This window comes from Dipteris shenzhenensis, chromosome 27, assembly GCF_047967505.1.
Source record: "Dipteris shenzhenensis isolate YYH24624 ecotype China chromosome 27, Dip_SZ_1.0, whole genome shotgun sequence".
NCBI classification, from domain to species: Eukaryota; Viridiplantae; Streptophyta; class Polypodiopsida; order Gleicheniales; family Dipteridaceae; genus Dipteris; species Dipteris shenzhenensis.
This window is the reverse complement of record NC_141622.1, coordinates 52,099,902-52,115,288: the sequence shown is the minus strand read 5'-3', so window position 1 is coordinate 52,115,288 and position 15,387 is coordinate 52,099,902. Positions and strand designations below refer to the sequence as shown.

General features: G+C 45.0%; 2 protein-coding genes across 3 annotated transcripts in view; one reads left to right on the top strand and one right to left on the bottom strand.

Moving 5' to 3' along the window:
* Nucleotides 1–548: 548 nt before the first annotated feature.
* LOC147884483 (Major facilitator superfamily protein) overlaps nucleotides 549–15,387 on the bottom strand; it is a 74,850-nt gene continuing 60,011 nt past the window's right edge. For both annotated transcript variants that reach the window (XM_087398381.1, XM_087398380.1), the window contains exon 9: nucleotides 549–958. In XM_087398381.1, the coding sequence (XP_087254507.1) occupies nucleotides 641–958 (318 nt within the window). In that variant the 3' untranslated portion in view covers nucleotides 549–640. The remainder of the gene's footprint in view (nucleotides 959–15,387) is intronic.
* LOC147884484 (uncharacterized) lies at nucleotides 13,996–14,631 on the top strand. Its single transcript, XM_087398827.1, has one exon. It carries the CDS (start codon nucleotides 13,996–13,998, stop codon nucleotides 14,629–14,631), a length of 636 nt encoding a protein of 211 aa, XP_087254953.1.

Sequence of the window (15,387 nt, the reverse complement as noted above, 5' to 3'; positions counted from 1 at the left end):
CAAAACCTCTCCAACTCCTTAGGTGTAGCCAGCTTCTCCCCAGGCCATTCTCACCTCAGCAGCACTTTCTCTCTCTATAACAACACATTCTCTCTCTACAGTTCCAGCCCCTCCTCTCTAAAAATCCGCCCCCTCTCAGCTCTTCTCGAACAGCAACAACATCCTCTCTCCTTCTCCTAGCCTAGAGCAGCCACAGCCCCTTTCTCTCTCCTGTTGCAATCTTTCTCTCTCTACTATAAAATTTCTCTGTCTACTGTTCCAGCCCATTCCCCTTGCAGAAATTTGCTGTGCACCTCTGGAACAGCAGCAGCTCCTCTCTCACATCCCCTCCCTTGGGATCAACATTGGCAAAATCCGCAATCAGCAGTTCAAGTATGTGTTTGGCAACTCGCAATCATTTCATTCAAACGCCTCTGCAAAATCCGTTGTCTGAATTGATAGAAAGCACCGAGTAGTTTACAAGTGGAAAAGCAGCCAAAGCCCGGTTTTATGCAGACTGAACAAAAAAGCCATAAATTTTTAAAATCCATCACTTGGGACTTTCCCTGCATACTTACTTTTCTCATTTTCTAAGATCGTAATGGTAAACAATAAATCAACATTCATTTGTAATAGGCCTTTTGTACATGGGCAATATGGGTTAACTTCTTTTCAGATCATCCTCAACAAGAAAATCCCTTTCTGATTTCTCCAATACAGCGTCAATGTCAGCTTCGGATGGTAGGAATCCTAGAAGTGGCAGGGGGAGTAAAGAAGATGCATTACAAAGAATCAAAAGTAGTGCCAGATTATTGAAATTCTGACTTGTCACCCCCAAAACCTGAGTGAGCCATGCACCCAGTAGACCACCAAACACATTCCCCCCATTGGAAATGGACATAAGGGTCGCAAAAAGAGTGGCCTCTATGCCAGGTGGGCATAGTCTTGCTGCCAGAACCAGGATAGGCATAAATGAAGCCTGCAAAAAGGCAACAGTGTTATGTCCATGCTTTCAAGTGCAAAGAACACATTTTAAAGCTACTTCGTTAAGAGAATTGATATTTGCAAAAGTGAAGAACGCAGAGTTTCCTGAAGGCAACGATAATAATGGATCTGAGTACTGAGTATATATGAGGTGAGCGCTTGAAGATAGGATTTGAAGGGGCCAACTCATTGCACACTCATGGTGTAACAGTGAAAAGATGTGAAGCCTTCTGCAGGCCAGCCATTTACTATTACATTTGTGAACATTGGCCAACTAATACTGTGACCCAGGAAGGAATGTCTCTTTGATACAACCAATGTTTTTTTAAAACTTGAATGCAGTAAATGAAGAAAATCACATCCAAAGACTAGATGCGAGGTAAGACAAAAGGTGCTTTGAATAAAGCTAAAAGAGTGAAAATGGGACGCCAGGTCTCTCCTCAAAGGCCACTTCTATTAACGCATTGACAGGGTCTCTTATACCTGGCAGACCTGCCAGATTCGTGTGAGTACTCAACTTAGTATTAAAACTCTGGACTTCCGAATCAACTGCAAACGATATGGGATCTCAACAAGTTGGCCAATAGATGATCTTGATTAAGGTACGACAACTTCTATCTGCATACCTGGCCCTCCAAGCTCGCTCATGATGCAATCGAGCAATGATGGGGTCCACTGCTCCTCGCCGGTAGAGGCAAAGTGAAGATCCCAGAAAGGTTGGGTGCGGGAGCCAACCACCCCGATGGAGCCCCCTTTGAGGGGCTGCAAAATCAAAGGATACGCATAAGGAACCTCCAGAAAGTTCGGAGGCAGAACTCCCTCGGCAGGGGCTGCCCAAGGCAAGGTCTCGGGCCCGGGGCTGGAAGAAGGGGCCACGCAACCCTAATGTGGTCGAGGAGGCTGTGTCTTGGGGAGAGCTGGCTGGCTTTTGAGGGGGGGGCGGTGGTCGGGTGGTGATAGAGGCTACAGCAGGGTGGGCAGGAGGAGGGGGAGTGTCACGGGGACATCAAAAGTGATGTAAAGTCTCTTTGTAACTCAACCCACGCTTAACTTAGGGTTAACATTGGTTAACTGTAGTAATGGTTCGGCCGTGAGGGACTGGCTAGAGGACGTGCACGCTTCCTGAAGTCTAGGGGCAAAGTCTAGGTGCACCACTAGGTCCTAGGGGCAAGGCAAAGGCTTTAAAGAGGGGTCTAAAGGTTGGGCTCAAAGACAATCAACGTTGTCCTTGGTATGGGGGTTAGGAATTTAATGAAGGGGCAAATCGCAAGAAGGAGGTGCCATTTGTCATGCATGTGTATGCATGCCCTTCCTCCACCTTCCATCTCTCTCCCCGCACCCTCCCAGAGGTCTTGGACGTCTAGCAGAAGCTCCCTGTGTGGTTGGCATTGCATTTTGCTACTCTTGCTATTGTTGTGCTGCTCTGGGGGGACAAGCATTTTTCGAGCGAAATCTTCCGAGCGTCCGAGCGAAGGAAAAAAAAAGCTTCCAACGATGCAAAAATATGGCAAAAATGGATCAGAAGAAAACATAGTTTCACTTAGAAATATGTAAAGTATTATAGCAATTCCTATTTTATACAAAAATCTTTATGTGAATCTTTAGGAATGGTGAGAATATAATGGGATGGCTTTTGAAGAAACCCACATGTAGGGTAGACTTCTCTATGAAAATTCCCTTATGATCCTTCTTATAACCACTTAATAGGGGCTGGGATTGAAAAACCTCTCTCAACCTATCTTCATGAAAGGGTTTCTTCAAAGAAAACTTATTGAAGCAAGCCATCCACGTAGTTTCGCCAGCGAAACCCCTTTGAAGTAGGTTTTACAAGGTAGTTTCGCCAGCGAAACTACCTTGGACGACACTTTTAAAAGTGACATAGCATGTCCATAAATATCTTGTTATTTATGCTATAAAAACACTACAAAGATATTGCCATATGATATAAATGTGTTAATAAGTAATTATATATGTATAGTATTATTACATTGAGAGTGATTATGAGGGATGTTTTTTAAAGGAATTATTTTTCAACACTTTTTAAAGATAATAACAGGGGTACAAAGGGATGTCTATAAATAAGAAAATTATGTTGTGTAAAAATGAATGAGTGACTAGTCTGTATATTTTTATGATAAGGGATCTAGTTCTAGTGAAAATAGAAGTGTAAAAACCATGTTTCCTAAAGAAATAAAATTTTTTTAATCTCTTGAAAAACACGCTCGGATAAATCTGCTCATAGGTTTTTGCTCATAAAATTGACGCATCCCTGCTTTGGCTGCTCCCCTCCCTTTGGCATGTTTCTCGACGCAGCTTTGCTGCAGGCACCCATCTCGAGAGACTGTATGGAAGTTGGCGTGGATCTCGAGGTAGGAAGGCGGGCATTTCCTGCAGTCCATGCTGTAAATAGACCTCCCTATAGATTAAGCTTCACAGAAGAAGCTGAGGTGCGAAGACAACTGGAAGAATACCTCAAGCTGGGGCAGATTCAACCCAGTTTTTCACCTTTTGCTTCGCCGGTGATATTAAAGAGGAAGAAAGATGATACTTTTCGCCTCTGTATAGATTACAGAGCATTGAATAATATCACTATTAAGCACAAGTATCCGATGGCTCGGATCGATGATTTGCTAGATGCATTGCATGGAGCCGTAATTTTTAGTAAAATAGATCTTAAGTGTGGCTACCATTAGATCCGTATTAGAGCCGAGGATGTGCATAAAGCCGCTTTTAGAAGCAGGTTTGGTCATTATGAGTTTTTGGTAATGCCCTTTGGACTTACCAATGCTCCAGCTACATTCGTCACGCTTATGAACGATTTACTACGTCCGTATATCGGAAAGTTTGTAGTACATTTTATTGACGATATTCTGTTATTCATTAAAAGTATTACTGAGCATCATGAACACTTAAGAATAGTGTTCAGTACTTTGAAGAAAGCCACTCTTTATGTAAATAAGAAGAAAACTATACTGTGTATGGTTAGACTTGAATATTTAGGATTCATAATTACTCCAGAGGGGGTAGAAATGGATCCAAAGAAAGTGGCTGCGATACTGACTTGGCCAATCCCTCAGAGTCTGACCGCTTTGCGATCATTCTTGGGATTTGTCCAATTTTATCGAAGGCATATCAAAGGATATATCGCCATTGACTGATCTGACCTCAGATAAAGTACCTTTTATATGGGGACAGAATCAACAGGAAAATTTTAACACCTTAAAACAAGCTGTGGTCACAGGACCGGTGTTAAAAATAGTTGATCCCCAGAAACCGTTTTTCCTTGAAACCGATGCAAGTGGGATTGCGGTAGGAGCAGTTCTCCTCCAAAAGGGAAGGCCAGTAGCCTTTGAAAGCAAGAAGCTTTCTCCCTCTCAAAGAAATTCGCCAACTCATGAATTAGAGTTGTATGCTGTTGTCCATGCTTTGAAAACATGGCGACATTATTTGTATGGATCAGAGTTTTATGTGGATGTTGATCATGATACTCTCAAACATTTTTGTAAACAACCTGACTTGAGAGGCCGCCAAGCTAGGTGGGCAGAACTCATGCAGGAGTTTAATTTGACGATTCGGTACCGAAGAGGAAAAGATAATAAAGTTGCTGATGCGTTGTCACGCATTATGCATAACATAAGTTTCACGGTATTAGAGAGTGCTCTAATGGCCGAGATTAGAGAAACTCAGAAGGTGGACGAGTTCGTCCAAAGCCTTTGGCCTAAGGCTCATGTATTGAAACCTGGGGAAAAGGATGACCTGGCATCCAGAAAAGGCCAAACTTATGCAAGATATGCCATAAGAGATGGTATGCTGAAAAGAAATGGCAAGGTAGTAGTGTCATGTGCACGGATTGGTATCTAACGTGTACTAGGTACACAAGACTAGCTCAGGTAGCCTGGGGAGGCTTAGAGCTAGGCAGGCTTGATTCTCGGGTTGAGTGGCAAGGGTACGAACCAGTTAGAGGTCTTCGCTATTTTTGGCGCTTGGGGCCCGAGTCTATAAAAGGGGCCCAGGGGTTCAGTTCTCAGAGAGCCGATGGGAGCAAGTTTCGTTCCCAGGTGCTAGGTTTGATCCTGGATAGAGTCACGGATGCGCGCCTGCATCTTAGCGTAGCCCAAGGCCCAGTAGCAGATCCCAGGCTTCACAGCGCCACCTGGTGTTATGGGACACCAGGCTGGTTAGGATCTGGTTGGGAGTTCGTGCCAGTAGCTCAGCTCGTGGCTCGGAGGGGACATCTCCTGATTCGGGATCACATCCCGTAGATGTCATGGTTGGGTGGTGAGCAACCTGCTCAGTTTCTCACGTTGTGTGTGTTCTTGTGTTTGCTTGCAGATCAGAGGTTTCAGGAGTGCTGGGACGTGTCAGTTGGTATCAGAGCCAACTCCTGAGATAGGAACTTCTGTTCCAAGAATTCTCGACGATTTGTTCCTCCAGGTATGCCCTAATTTTGAAATTTGTGCTGCAAAGTTTTTGTAGGATCATCGGTTATGGAAAGTGGTCAGGATTTAGGGAAAAGGTAGGAAGAAGAGAGTGAGGATGAATTCGAGATTGCTGAAGGTTTAGGTAAGAGAGGGTGTGAGGTGTAGCTAGGAGAGAGTGGAGAGGATTGAAGGAGAGGCGTGAGAGGGGCTGTTGGGTAGACGAAGGGTTGACAGGAACCCTAGGGGATTCCGAGTTTGGTCAAGGCTGCGCAGTGGGTTAGGTGACGTAGGTAGGTGCGCCAAGCTGGAGCGTGATTCGGCCAGGCAGGTAGGTGCGCCATAGGCTGGAGCAAGGTGCGGCCAGGCTGCTCGGGGAGGCTGATGTGCGAAAAAAGCACCACCCTCCAAGTTGGGAGGGTGGGCTTTTCTAGAAAGCATAGCTTCCTAGATTAGCTGCACCGTCTCCTTTATAGCCTGGCGAGATCTCAAGCTCAGCCACAGCCTATGCTAGAGTGCGCCAGAAGACCTCTCCACACCTCTACCAAAATTTCGTCACCTAGGTACGGCTACAGCTGCAGCAGATTTCCGTACAGCACAGCCTGCAGCGGAACCAGCAGGGGGAGTCTCCAGGTTCACCTACTCGAGCTGATCGACAGCTTAGTACCCCTTCTTCTCGGCCAGCTTCTCTTCTTTCGTCACCTCCTCTTGGGACGGTTTTTTTCTCTGCTCCACTCTCCTTCCAGCTTCCATTCCACCAGTCACTTCTCTCAGTTCGCTACTCTTTTCAGATCAGATTTCAGACATGGCTGATTCTGTAAATCCTGAGTTTGCCATGGGTGACCAGGATTTGGACTACCCTGCGGAGGAAGACCAGGGTCTCTACGATGATCTGATTACGAAGAAAGCCTTCAGTGAATTCACCACTGCTCTTGATGGAAAGTTTGAGCAAGTTAATGCGAATCAAACGGGGTTGACACAGCAACTCCAAGGGATTCAGACTACCCTCATACTTCTAACTAGCACTGTTCAGGCGCTCACACATGTGGATGCCATGGCTTCAGTGTTAGGTCCGAACATAACTCCAGATCCTTTTCCCGGAGATCACAAGTCTCGTACCAGGGAGGTTGTTGACACTTGGTTGCACAAGTGGCAAGTACACTTCAAGTTTCACCCGTACCCAGATGACAAGAAAATACAGCTTGCACCCGGGTTCATGTCAGAAAAGGCTTTATTATGGTGGAAGGAACTCCAACCCAAGCCTGCAACATGGATAGATTTCGAAGGGGTCTTCAGGAAGGAGTTTCTGAAGAAGGAGGACGACTATGATATCGTAAGCAAGCTCAAAGCCCTCGATATGTCCAAGCTGAACTTGACTTTTGAAGTTTATCTTCAAAGGTTTCAGGATCTGCAAACCAGAGCTACAAAGATGGATCCAGTAACCTTGTTAGGTTTCTTTGTGAATGGTTTGCTAGACTCGTACAAGTTGCAGATCAAGGACAACAAGTGTACCACGTTGCAAGAGGCCATGAATTACGCGCGTATTTATGATGATACCATGGCTAGTGCAAAGGGAACCACAGTTTCCGACACAAGTGGGAAGAACAAACGGAAGTTCTTCCAGTCTACCATTGGTACCGGGGAGACGAAGTCTATAGACAACGCCTCCAAGAAACACTTGACTCAGGCGAAGAATGGTCGTGCCCGTTTTCTTCGTACCTTGAAGCTAAAGAAGGAAGGACGTTGCTTCTTCTGCGAGGAGTGGGGCCACACTAAGAATGATTGTCCAAAGCGCAAGAATCAAAAGCAAGCGCTGGGACCGAAGCTCCAGGCGGGTCCGGGTACCAAAGCCAAGGGAGCGAACCAAGTTTCGATGACAGGTATTTCTGTAAATGTCATTACCTGCCCACTTTTTTGTAATTGCACTTTTAATACTTCGTTATTTGGTTCCCATGATCTTTTCCGAGTTTATGGAGAAGTTAGGGACCAAAGCATTCACATTCTCTTTGACCCGGGCAGCTCTCACAACTTTGTTAATTACAAATTTGTGTAGAAGATGGGGCTGTCCACGATACCTAGCGATCACACCTATGAGGTGCAGCTTCCAGCTGGGAAGCAGTTTTGGGATCGCAAGATTGAAGCGCTTCCTATCCGGATTCAAGAATACACAGGGGCTCTTACGGGCTATGTTATGCACTTGGAGCATGTGGACTTGTTAATCGGAATAGAGTGGTTTAAAACCCACGATATTCGGATTGGATGGAAGGAACATACCCTTTCTTTTGTGGATAAGGACACCCAATTTTGTATTCAGTGTGATAATATTCCCTCTTCTCAGGGACTTATTGTATCTGTGATGCAGCTTCGGAATATATTAAACACTTCTCATTATGATATCTATCAGTGTGTTTTGATTCTGCTTTCTTCATTTGTTGTCTCTGTAAATAACAAGAATGATTTAAGTGTGTTTGAACACCGTGAATTGAGAATGTTATTAGATGGTTTCAAGGATGTATTCCCTGCTCAACTGCCGGAAGGTTTACCTCCAGAACGCGCAGTAGATCATCGCATAGACTTAGTACCTGGGGCTCAACCTATTAGTGTACCACCTTATACGATAAGCCAGCTTGAGGAGGATGAGTTAGCTTCACAGCTACAGGATTACCTAAATATTGGCTTTATACGCCCAAGTAAATCACCTTGGGGAGCACCTGTCTCTTAAGGAAGAAGAAAGATTCTACATGGAGAATGTGTATAGATTATAAACGATTGAATAAAGTGACAATTAAGAATCGATACCCTCTACCACGTTCCGATGATCTGATAGACCGTTTGGCCGGAGCGGAGTATTTCACTAAGATTGATTTGCGTACGGGTTATCACCAAATCCGTATCTATGCTAAACGCATAGATAGAACCGCATTGCGAACTAGGTATGGCCACTACGAGTTTCTTGTATTACCTTTTAGTTTGACCAATGCTCCAACCACCTTCCAGCAAATGATGAACGATTTGTTCCGAGATTTTCTTCTATTCCAAGAGGGCAGACCTGTAGCTTTCAAGAGTAAGAAGCTAGACGACACCCAATATCATTGGCCCACACTAGAAAAGAAACTCTATGCTGTAGTGTATGCCCTTAAGGTTTGGAGACACTACTTGTATGGTTCGAAGTTTCTTGTATTGACTGATCATCAGTCAATTAAGTATGTGTGTGATGGGTCTGAATTAAGGGGACGGAAAGCTAGATGGGCAGAATTAATGCAAGATTTTGATTTTGAAATACGTTATCGAAACGGTTCGTTGAATAGTGTGGCAGATGCCTTAAGTCGAGTCAAGTTTGTAAATGCTATGTCATTTACGGAAATATCCTCAGACCTATTTCAATCCTTGAGAGGGCTTTACGCAACTGATAGTCATTTCAGTTCTTATTGGCAGAGAGCCCAGGATGGGAGCTCCATGGTTGACCAGGACTCAGGGATTGTGCCACCTACGGTACAGGCGGCGGGAGGTCAGCGGATGATTAGGAACGGCTTGCTGTTCCGGAATGGAAAAATTTGTGTGCCAGATGTTCTGGAACTTAGATCCAAGATTCTCTGGGAGTGTCATGATGCTCCTAGTGCTGGACATCCAGGTATACATCAGACTCTGTCTCTTGTGAAGCATACCTTTTATTGGCCTAAGATGCGTGCATTTATTGAGAATTATGTAGTAGGTTGCCGGGTTTGTCAGGTTACTAAGGCAGAACGCCTTAGAAGCGCGGGTTTATTACAGCCATTACAAATTCCAGGTAATAAATGGAAAAGTATTTCCATGGATTTTATTACTGGTTTGCCTCGAACGCGCAAGGGTCATGACTCCATTTGGGTCATAGTCGACCGTCTGACAAAAATGGCTAGATTCTTACCTACTAGAACAACTATTTCAGTTGTTCAGCTGGCTCACGAGTTTGTGGACCACTTGTTTAAGCTGTATGGTTTACCCTCTGACATAGTCAGTGACAGGGACTCAAAGTTTACAAGTAACTTTTGGACACTTGTTTTTGAGAAGTTAGAAACTACTCTAAGTATGAGTTCCTCAGATCATGCACAATCCAATGGCAGTACAAAGAAGGTTAACCAATTGGTTGAAGATATGCTTCGGGCATATGTATCTAAGAGACAGTCTTCATGGGAAGATTATCTACCTATGATAGAATTTGCTTATAACAGTGCAAAGCATTCGAGTACTGGTTACAATCCTTTTATGCTTATGTACAGGTTTCAACCTAAGTCACCAGTTATGGTTGGGTTAAAAGGGATTCAAAATGATGCTGCAAAGAACTTCTTGCAAGACATGCAGGAAATGTGGCAGTTTGCCAAGGAGTCCATTAGAAGTGCCCAAGATCGGGACAGATTTTATGCTAATAGACATCGTTCACCTAGAGAGTTCTCTGAAGGAACGATGGTATATTTGCGAATTCCCAAGGAATCCAAGAGCCTAAGTACTGGTTTAGTTCCGAAATTATCCCCCAGATACTGTGGTCTGTTCAAGGTCATTAAAAGAATTGGACCAGTTGCATATCGACTAGAATTGCCTCCTGATGTTAAAGTACATCCAGTCTTTCATGTCAGTAGACTGAAAGAAGTCTTGGGTGCGGATGATCAACTTGTTTCTCCTCAAGAGATAATAGAAGTTACAGATTTGACTTTTATTCCACATGAACCTGAGTGTATTCTTGAATTTCGTGACAGACAGATTCGTAATCGATCTATCACGGAATACAAGATCAAGTGGAAGGATCGTGTTGCGGAGGATGCAACATGGGAGACATTACAAAACCTCCAAAGAACATTTCCGGGTTTTTTAGCGAACTCAGGAGTGAGTTCTTAGAGGAGGGGAAGTATGTCATGTGCACGAATTGGTATCTGACGTGTACTGGGTACACAAGACTAGCTCCGGTAGCCTAGGGAGGCTTAGAGCTAGGCAGGCTTGATTCTCGGGTTGAGTGGCAAGGGTACGAATCAGTTAGAGGTCTTCGCTATTTTTGGCGCTTGGGGCCCGAGTCTATAAAAGGGGCCCAGGGGTTCAGTTCTCAGAGAGCCGATGGGAGCAAGTTTCGTTCCCAGGTGCTAGGTCTGATCCTGGATTGAGTCGCACACGCACGCCTGCATCTTAGCGTAGCCCAAGGCCCAGTAGCAGATCCCAGGCTTCACAGCGCCACCTGGTGGTATGGGACACCAGGCTGGTTAGGATTTGATTAGGAGTTCGTGCCAGTAGCTCAGCTCGTGGCTCGGAGGGGACATCTCCTGATTCGGAATCACATCCCGTAGATGTCATGGTTGGGTGGTGAGCAGCATGCTCAGTTTCTCACGTTGTGTGTGTTCTTGTGTTTGCTTGCAGATCAGAGGTTTCAGGAGTGCTGGGACGTGTCAAGTAGTACCTAGATTCTGATCTCAAGGAGAGAGTCATTCGACAATGCCATGATAGCCCATGTGCGGGACATCCAGGAGTCAAGAAGACATGATCTCATGAAGCGAGATTTCTTTTGGCCAAAGATGAAAAAGCATATTCATGAATATGTGACATATTGTTTTTCGTGTCAGGTAAGGCAGAACGGATGAAGCCACTTGGCCTTTTACAGCCCTTGGAGATACCACTAAGTAAGTGGGAGAGCATTTCCATGGACTTTATAGTAGGGCTGCCTACGACACAAGGTGGATATGATTCTATCCTTGTGGTGGTTGATCGTCTTACCAAGATGGCTCACTTCATTCCAACTAGAGAGTCTGTTAGTGCCCCGCAAGTGGCGGATTTGTTTATTAGACATATATTTCATCTGCATGGATTACCTAGATCCATAGTGTCAGACATAGATGTCAAATTTACCGGTCATTTTTGGACTGCAGTATTTGAGACACTAAGGACTGAGTTGGAAATGAGTAGTGGGGATCATCTAGAAACGTATGGTCAGACGGAAAGAATCGACCAAATTTTAGAGGATATGCTTAGAGCATATGTGTCATTGAGGCAACATACATCGGACAAGTGGTTGCCATTGTTGGAGTTTGCCTACAATGATAGAAAACATTCCTCTACAGGGTTCAGTCCGTTTGAACTGAACTATGGTTATAGGCCAGCGAATCCAACTATAGTTGGAATACCTCAGAAAGTGCCTAGTGCCGCGAACTTTGTGGTTCAGATGCGGGAGATGCTAGCACTTGCGAGAGCTAACATCCGCCAAGCTATGGATAGAGCTAAGGCCTATGCGGATGAAAACCGATCCGCTAGAGAATTTAAGGAAGGAGAAAAAGTTTTTCTCAGAGTTGCTTCGCACTCTAAGTCTTTGACTGCAGGAGAGTGTGCTAAGTTATCTCCTCGATATTGTGGGCCATGGTTAATTCTAAAAAGAATAGGCAAGGTAGCCTATAAATTAGAATTACCACAAGGGTGTAAGGTGCACCCAGTGTTTCATGTTTCTCGTTTAAAGAAATTTCTGCATACTGGTGACTCACTAATCGAAGGTGTTGTTTTGTTTCAGGAGATAGAGGATAATGCAAGACGCAAACCAACAAGAATCCTGGACCGAGGAACAATGCAAGTACGCAATCGGAAGATACCCACGGTGTTGGTTGCATGGCATGGTCTACCTCTATCAGAAGCTACCTAGGAATCCGTATACCAGTTACGGAGAGTGTTCCCAGATTTCATCATCGAGGACGCTGATGCTTGAAGAGGGAAGGAATGTTATGCTCTAGCCGAGATAGCATGACCTCGGAAAGATCGGTGGGCATTTTCCCTTAGATGACCGACTTTTGTAATATTTTATGTGCGTAAATAAAATGGTCAAGGAAAGTAACTGCCAAGGTCCTAGGTGAGGGTGTATTGGCATCGACTAGGTTGTTTTGAGTGCTCAGGCCTAGGTGCACCTAAATGTGTAATAATGCCAAGGGGCAAATGTTTTAATTGTGCCAAGAGAGGGGTAAATGGTGTACCAAGCTAAAGGTCTAGAATGATGACATGTGGCAGAAGGAGCCATCTAGGGAGCTGAGGGCTTGTGGATATGCATGAAAAGAAATTGAATTTACATATCTTTTGTACATGTGATCCATGAGATAGGTTGGGTGAATATTCGGGATGCCAGCGCCTGTGATTTTGGATTAGCTAGTGAATCAACGACAAGCTGAGAGTTTAGAAAGTGTTCGTAAAAGGGCAGGAGGAAGACAGAGGCTAAGAGAGCTTTACAGAGGAGCACAACATCAGTGGCGGTGATGACCAGCAAGATAGTGGGGCACAACCGGTTTCTCCTGAGCATGCCACTGAGGACTCACAGGACAAGGTAGATGAGGCAGAGGAGCTTGATCCCAATGCCCTTTTTCAGTTGCGAATGCAAAAAGTGTAGCGGGAGGCCTGTCGCAGGATTATGCAAGCTCCTCCCTCCCCTGGAAGCATAAAGACAGCTCAGAAGAAACATAAGAAGCATAAGAAGACTCCTAGGCATGTTTCTTTCAGTGGAGAGCCTTCAAAGATTCCTTCGATCACCCCTATAGCAGGTAATGCCAACAACTTTCTCGGTCAATCAAGGACAGCAAGCCCTTCCTCAGCCATGATGCATCCAGGATATTTTGGAGGGGGATCGGTTTTCACGCAATGGTGGCGCCATCCGCAGAGGCACCCCGAATGCTAGGTAGCTTTATGGGCAGCACGCAGCCCGGAATGCATAATTTCCAGCAACCTATGATGGGTGGAATGCCCCCTGCAAATGCCAATATGATGTACTCGAACATTGGGATGCAGCCTCGAATGCAGCCAGGAATGCCTGGGACAATGGGCAATACTTGGAATATGCCGCAGATATAGGGAGTGGGACCTGGAATGCAAAACCCCACCATGGGTATGTGTGGAATGGCTCAAAATACGGGAGTAGTAATGGCCCCACCATTTTTGCAGCCCCCTGTTTATCCTAAAGGCAAATTGAAATATTACAAGGAGGGAGGGGCAACTGTAAAGTTTGAGACCTTCAATGGGATGCAGGACAGATTGAAGGCTTTGACATTCGTATAGCAGTTTGATGCTACCTACTTAGGTGGACACTTCACAGAATCCTCCAAAGTCTGAAAGGCGGCACCTTTTTTAAGGGCAATGCGCTCCAATGGTGGACAAACCTTCTCTTACAAGACAGAGCACCTACCTTTGGGTCGAATTCAAGCAGGTCTTCTCAGCAGCATGGCTCACTACCACTTTTGAGGTGAATATCATGACCGCCTGGTACAAGTTAGATGCTGCAGATTGCATAAATTTGGAGGGCTATAATAAGAAATTTTGGGAAGCCCTACTACCAGTGAATTCTTATAGACATGTACCGCTGTCCGAGCAAATTGAAAGATATTGCTGCAGGTTGCCAAAGGAGATTTGGGACTACTGCACGAAGACAAGGGTCTCCAATATGTCCCAGTTGGTTGAGAATGCCACTTACCGCTTATGCACTAATGCAAGGGAAAGTTTCTGGTTCAAAGGAAGCTCATAGGAGACATCAAGGTCAAACAGCAGCAAGATGGAATCCCCTAAGAAGTTCAGAAAGTTTTCGCAACCGATGAAGGCAAAGTTTGTTGCAAGATAGAGGCGAGTACCGACCCGTATGTCAAATGAGGAAAAGCAAATTCTTTATGATGCCAACAAGTGTTATATTTGCGAGGAAAAGAGGATTGATCAGAAGAATAAAAAACCCAAGCTCACTACTGGTCTTTTGCCAGACTTGGTTGGGGCTGTTGAGACTACAGATGTTATAGAGTTATGCCGGGCATGGGGCAAGATAAGAGACCAGACAGCTTTGATGTTTTTCGATCCAGGAGCAAAGGCCAACTTCATCTCTCCAGAGCTGGCTGGAAAGTTGGGAATTCAGGCAGAAGAGATGGGTCCGTTGTGTGATGCAAATATGGCTTGTCCAAGACTCAGCCAGTCAGTTACTCCGGTGATAGGCAAGCTGCGGATGCATATTCAAAGCTACGTGGACACACAAGAGTTCTATATTATGCCGTTGAATGGTTGTGATGTGTTAGTGGGGATACCTTGGCACTTTCGTGTTGGGGCTGTTTTGGATACAAAGAATAAAACAATCACAATCACTCACCGTGGCAAAGCCCACGTTCTTGATGCTAAATTTAAGGGAGAATCCATCCCTATTGTATCTGCTTCTGCCATTGGCAACGTAATGAAAAAGCATCTTTCAGCATACTTAGTGTTTGCATCCGAAAAGAAGTCAGTAGAAGAGTAGTCTCATTTTTCTAAGCTGGAAAAACAACGGACAGATTTTCTTTTTCAGTTTAGGGAATATTTTTCCGACTCAATTCCACAGGAGTTGCCCCCTGAAAGGCCAGAAGACCACAAGATAGATATAATCCCTGGTAGCAGCCCTCCTAACCAACCTCCTTACAGGGTATGAACAAGGTCAACGATTTGTTGGAGAAGGGGCTGATTCAGCCCAGCTCTTCACCTTACTGCTCACCCGTGCTGCTCACCCGTGCTCTTGGTCCAAAATAAGGATGGATCCTAGCGGATGTGTACTACAGATCCCTCGATAAAATTACCATTAAGAACAGATTTCCTATACCCATGATAGATGATATTTTGGATAGGTTACAGGGGTCTGGAATGTTGGTTATGACCAGATCAGAATTCAGCCAGAGGATGTTCACAAAACAGCATTTCATACCACATTTGGTCTGCACGAGTTTCTTGTCATGCCATTTGGGTTAACCAATGCACCTGCCACCTTCAACACAATGATGGACATGATTTTTAGAGAACACCGAGCCTTTGTTGGCACTTTCTTCGATGTGTTCTCTCAGGATGAGGCTGAACATAAGAAGCACCTGGCAATTGTTCTTGAGGAGCTACGGAAGCATAAGCTGCTTGTCAATGCCAAGAAAAGTGAATTTTTCATGCATGAGATCCATTTTCTCGGGCACATTGTTTCCAGGGATGGAGTTAGGATGGACCCCGCCAAGGTAGAGGGCATCAGGAATTGGCC

Excerpts from the sequence above, each read along its gene's own strand:
- LOC147884484 (XM_087398827.1), top strand. The coding sequence starts at position 13,996 with ATGTCAAATGAGGAAAAGCAAATTCTTTATGATGCCAACAAGTGTTAT.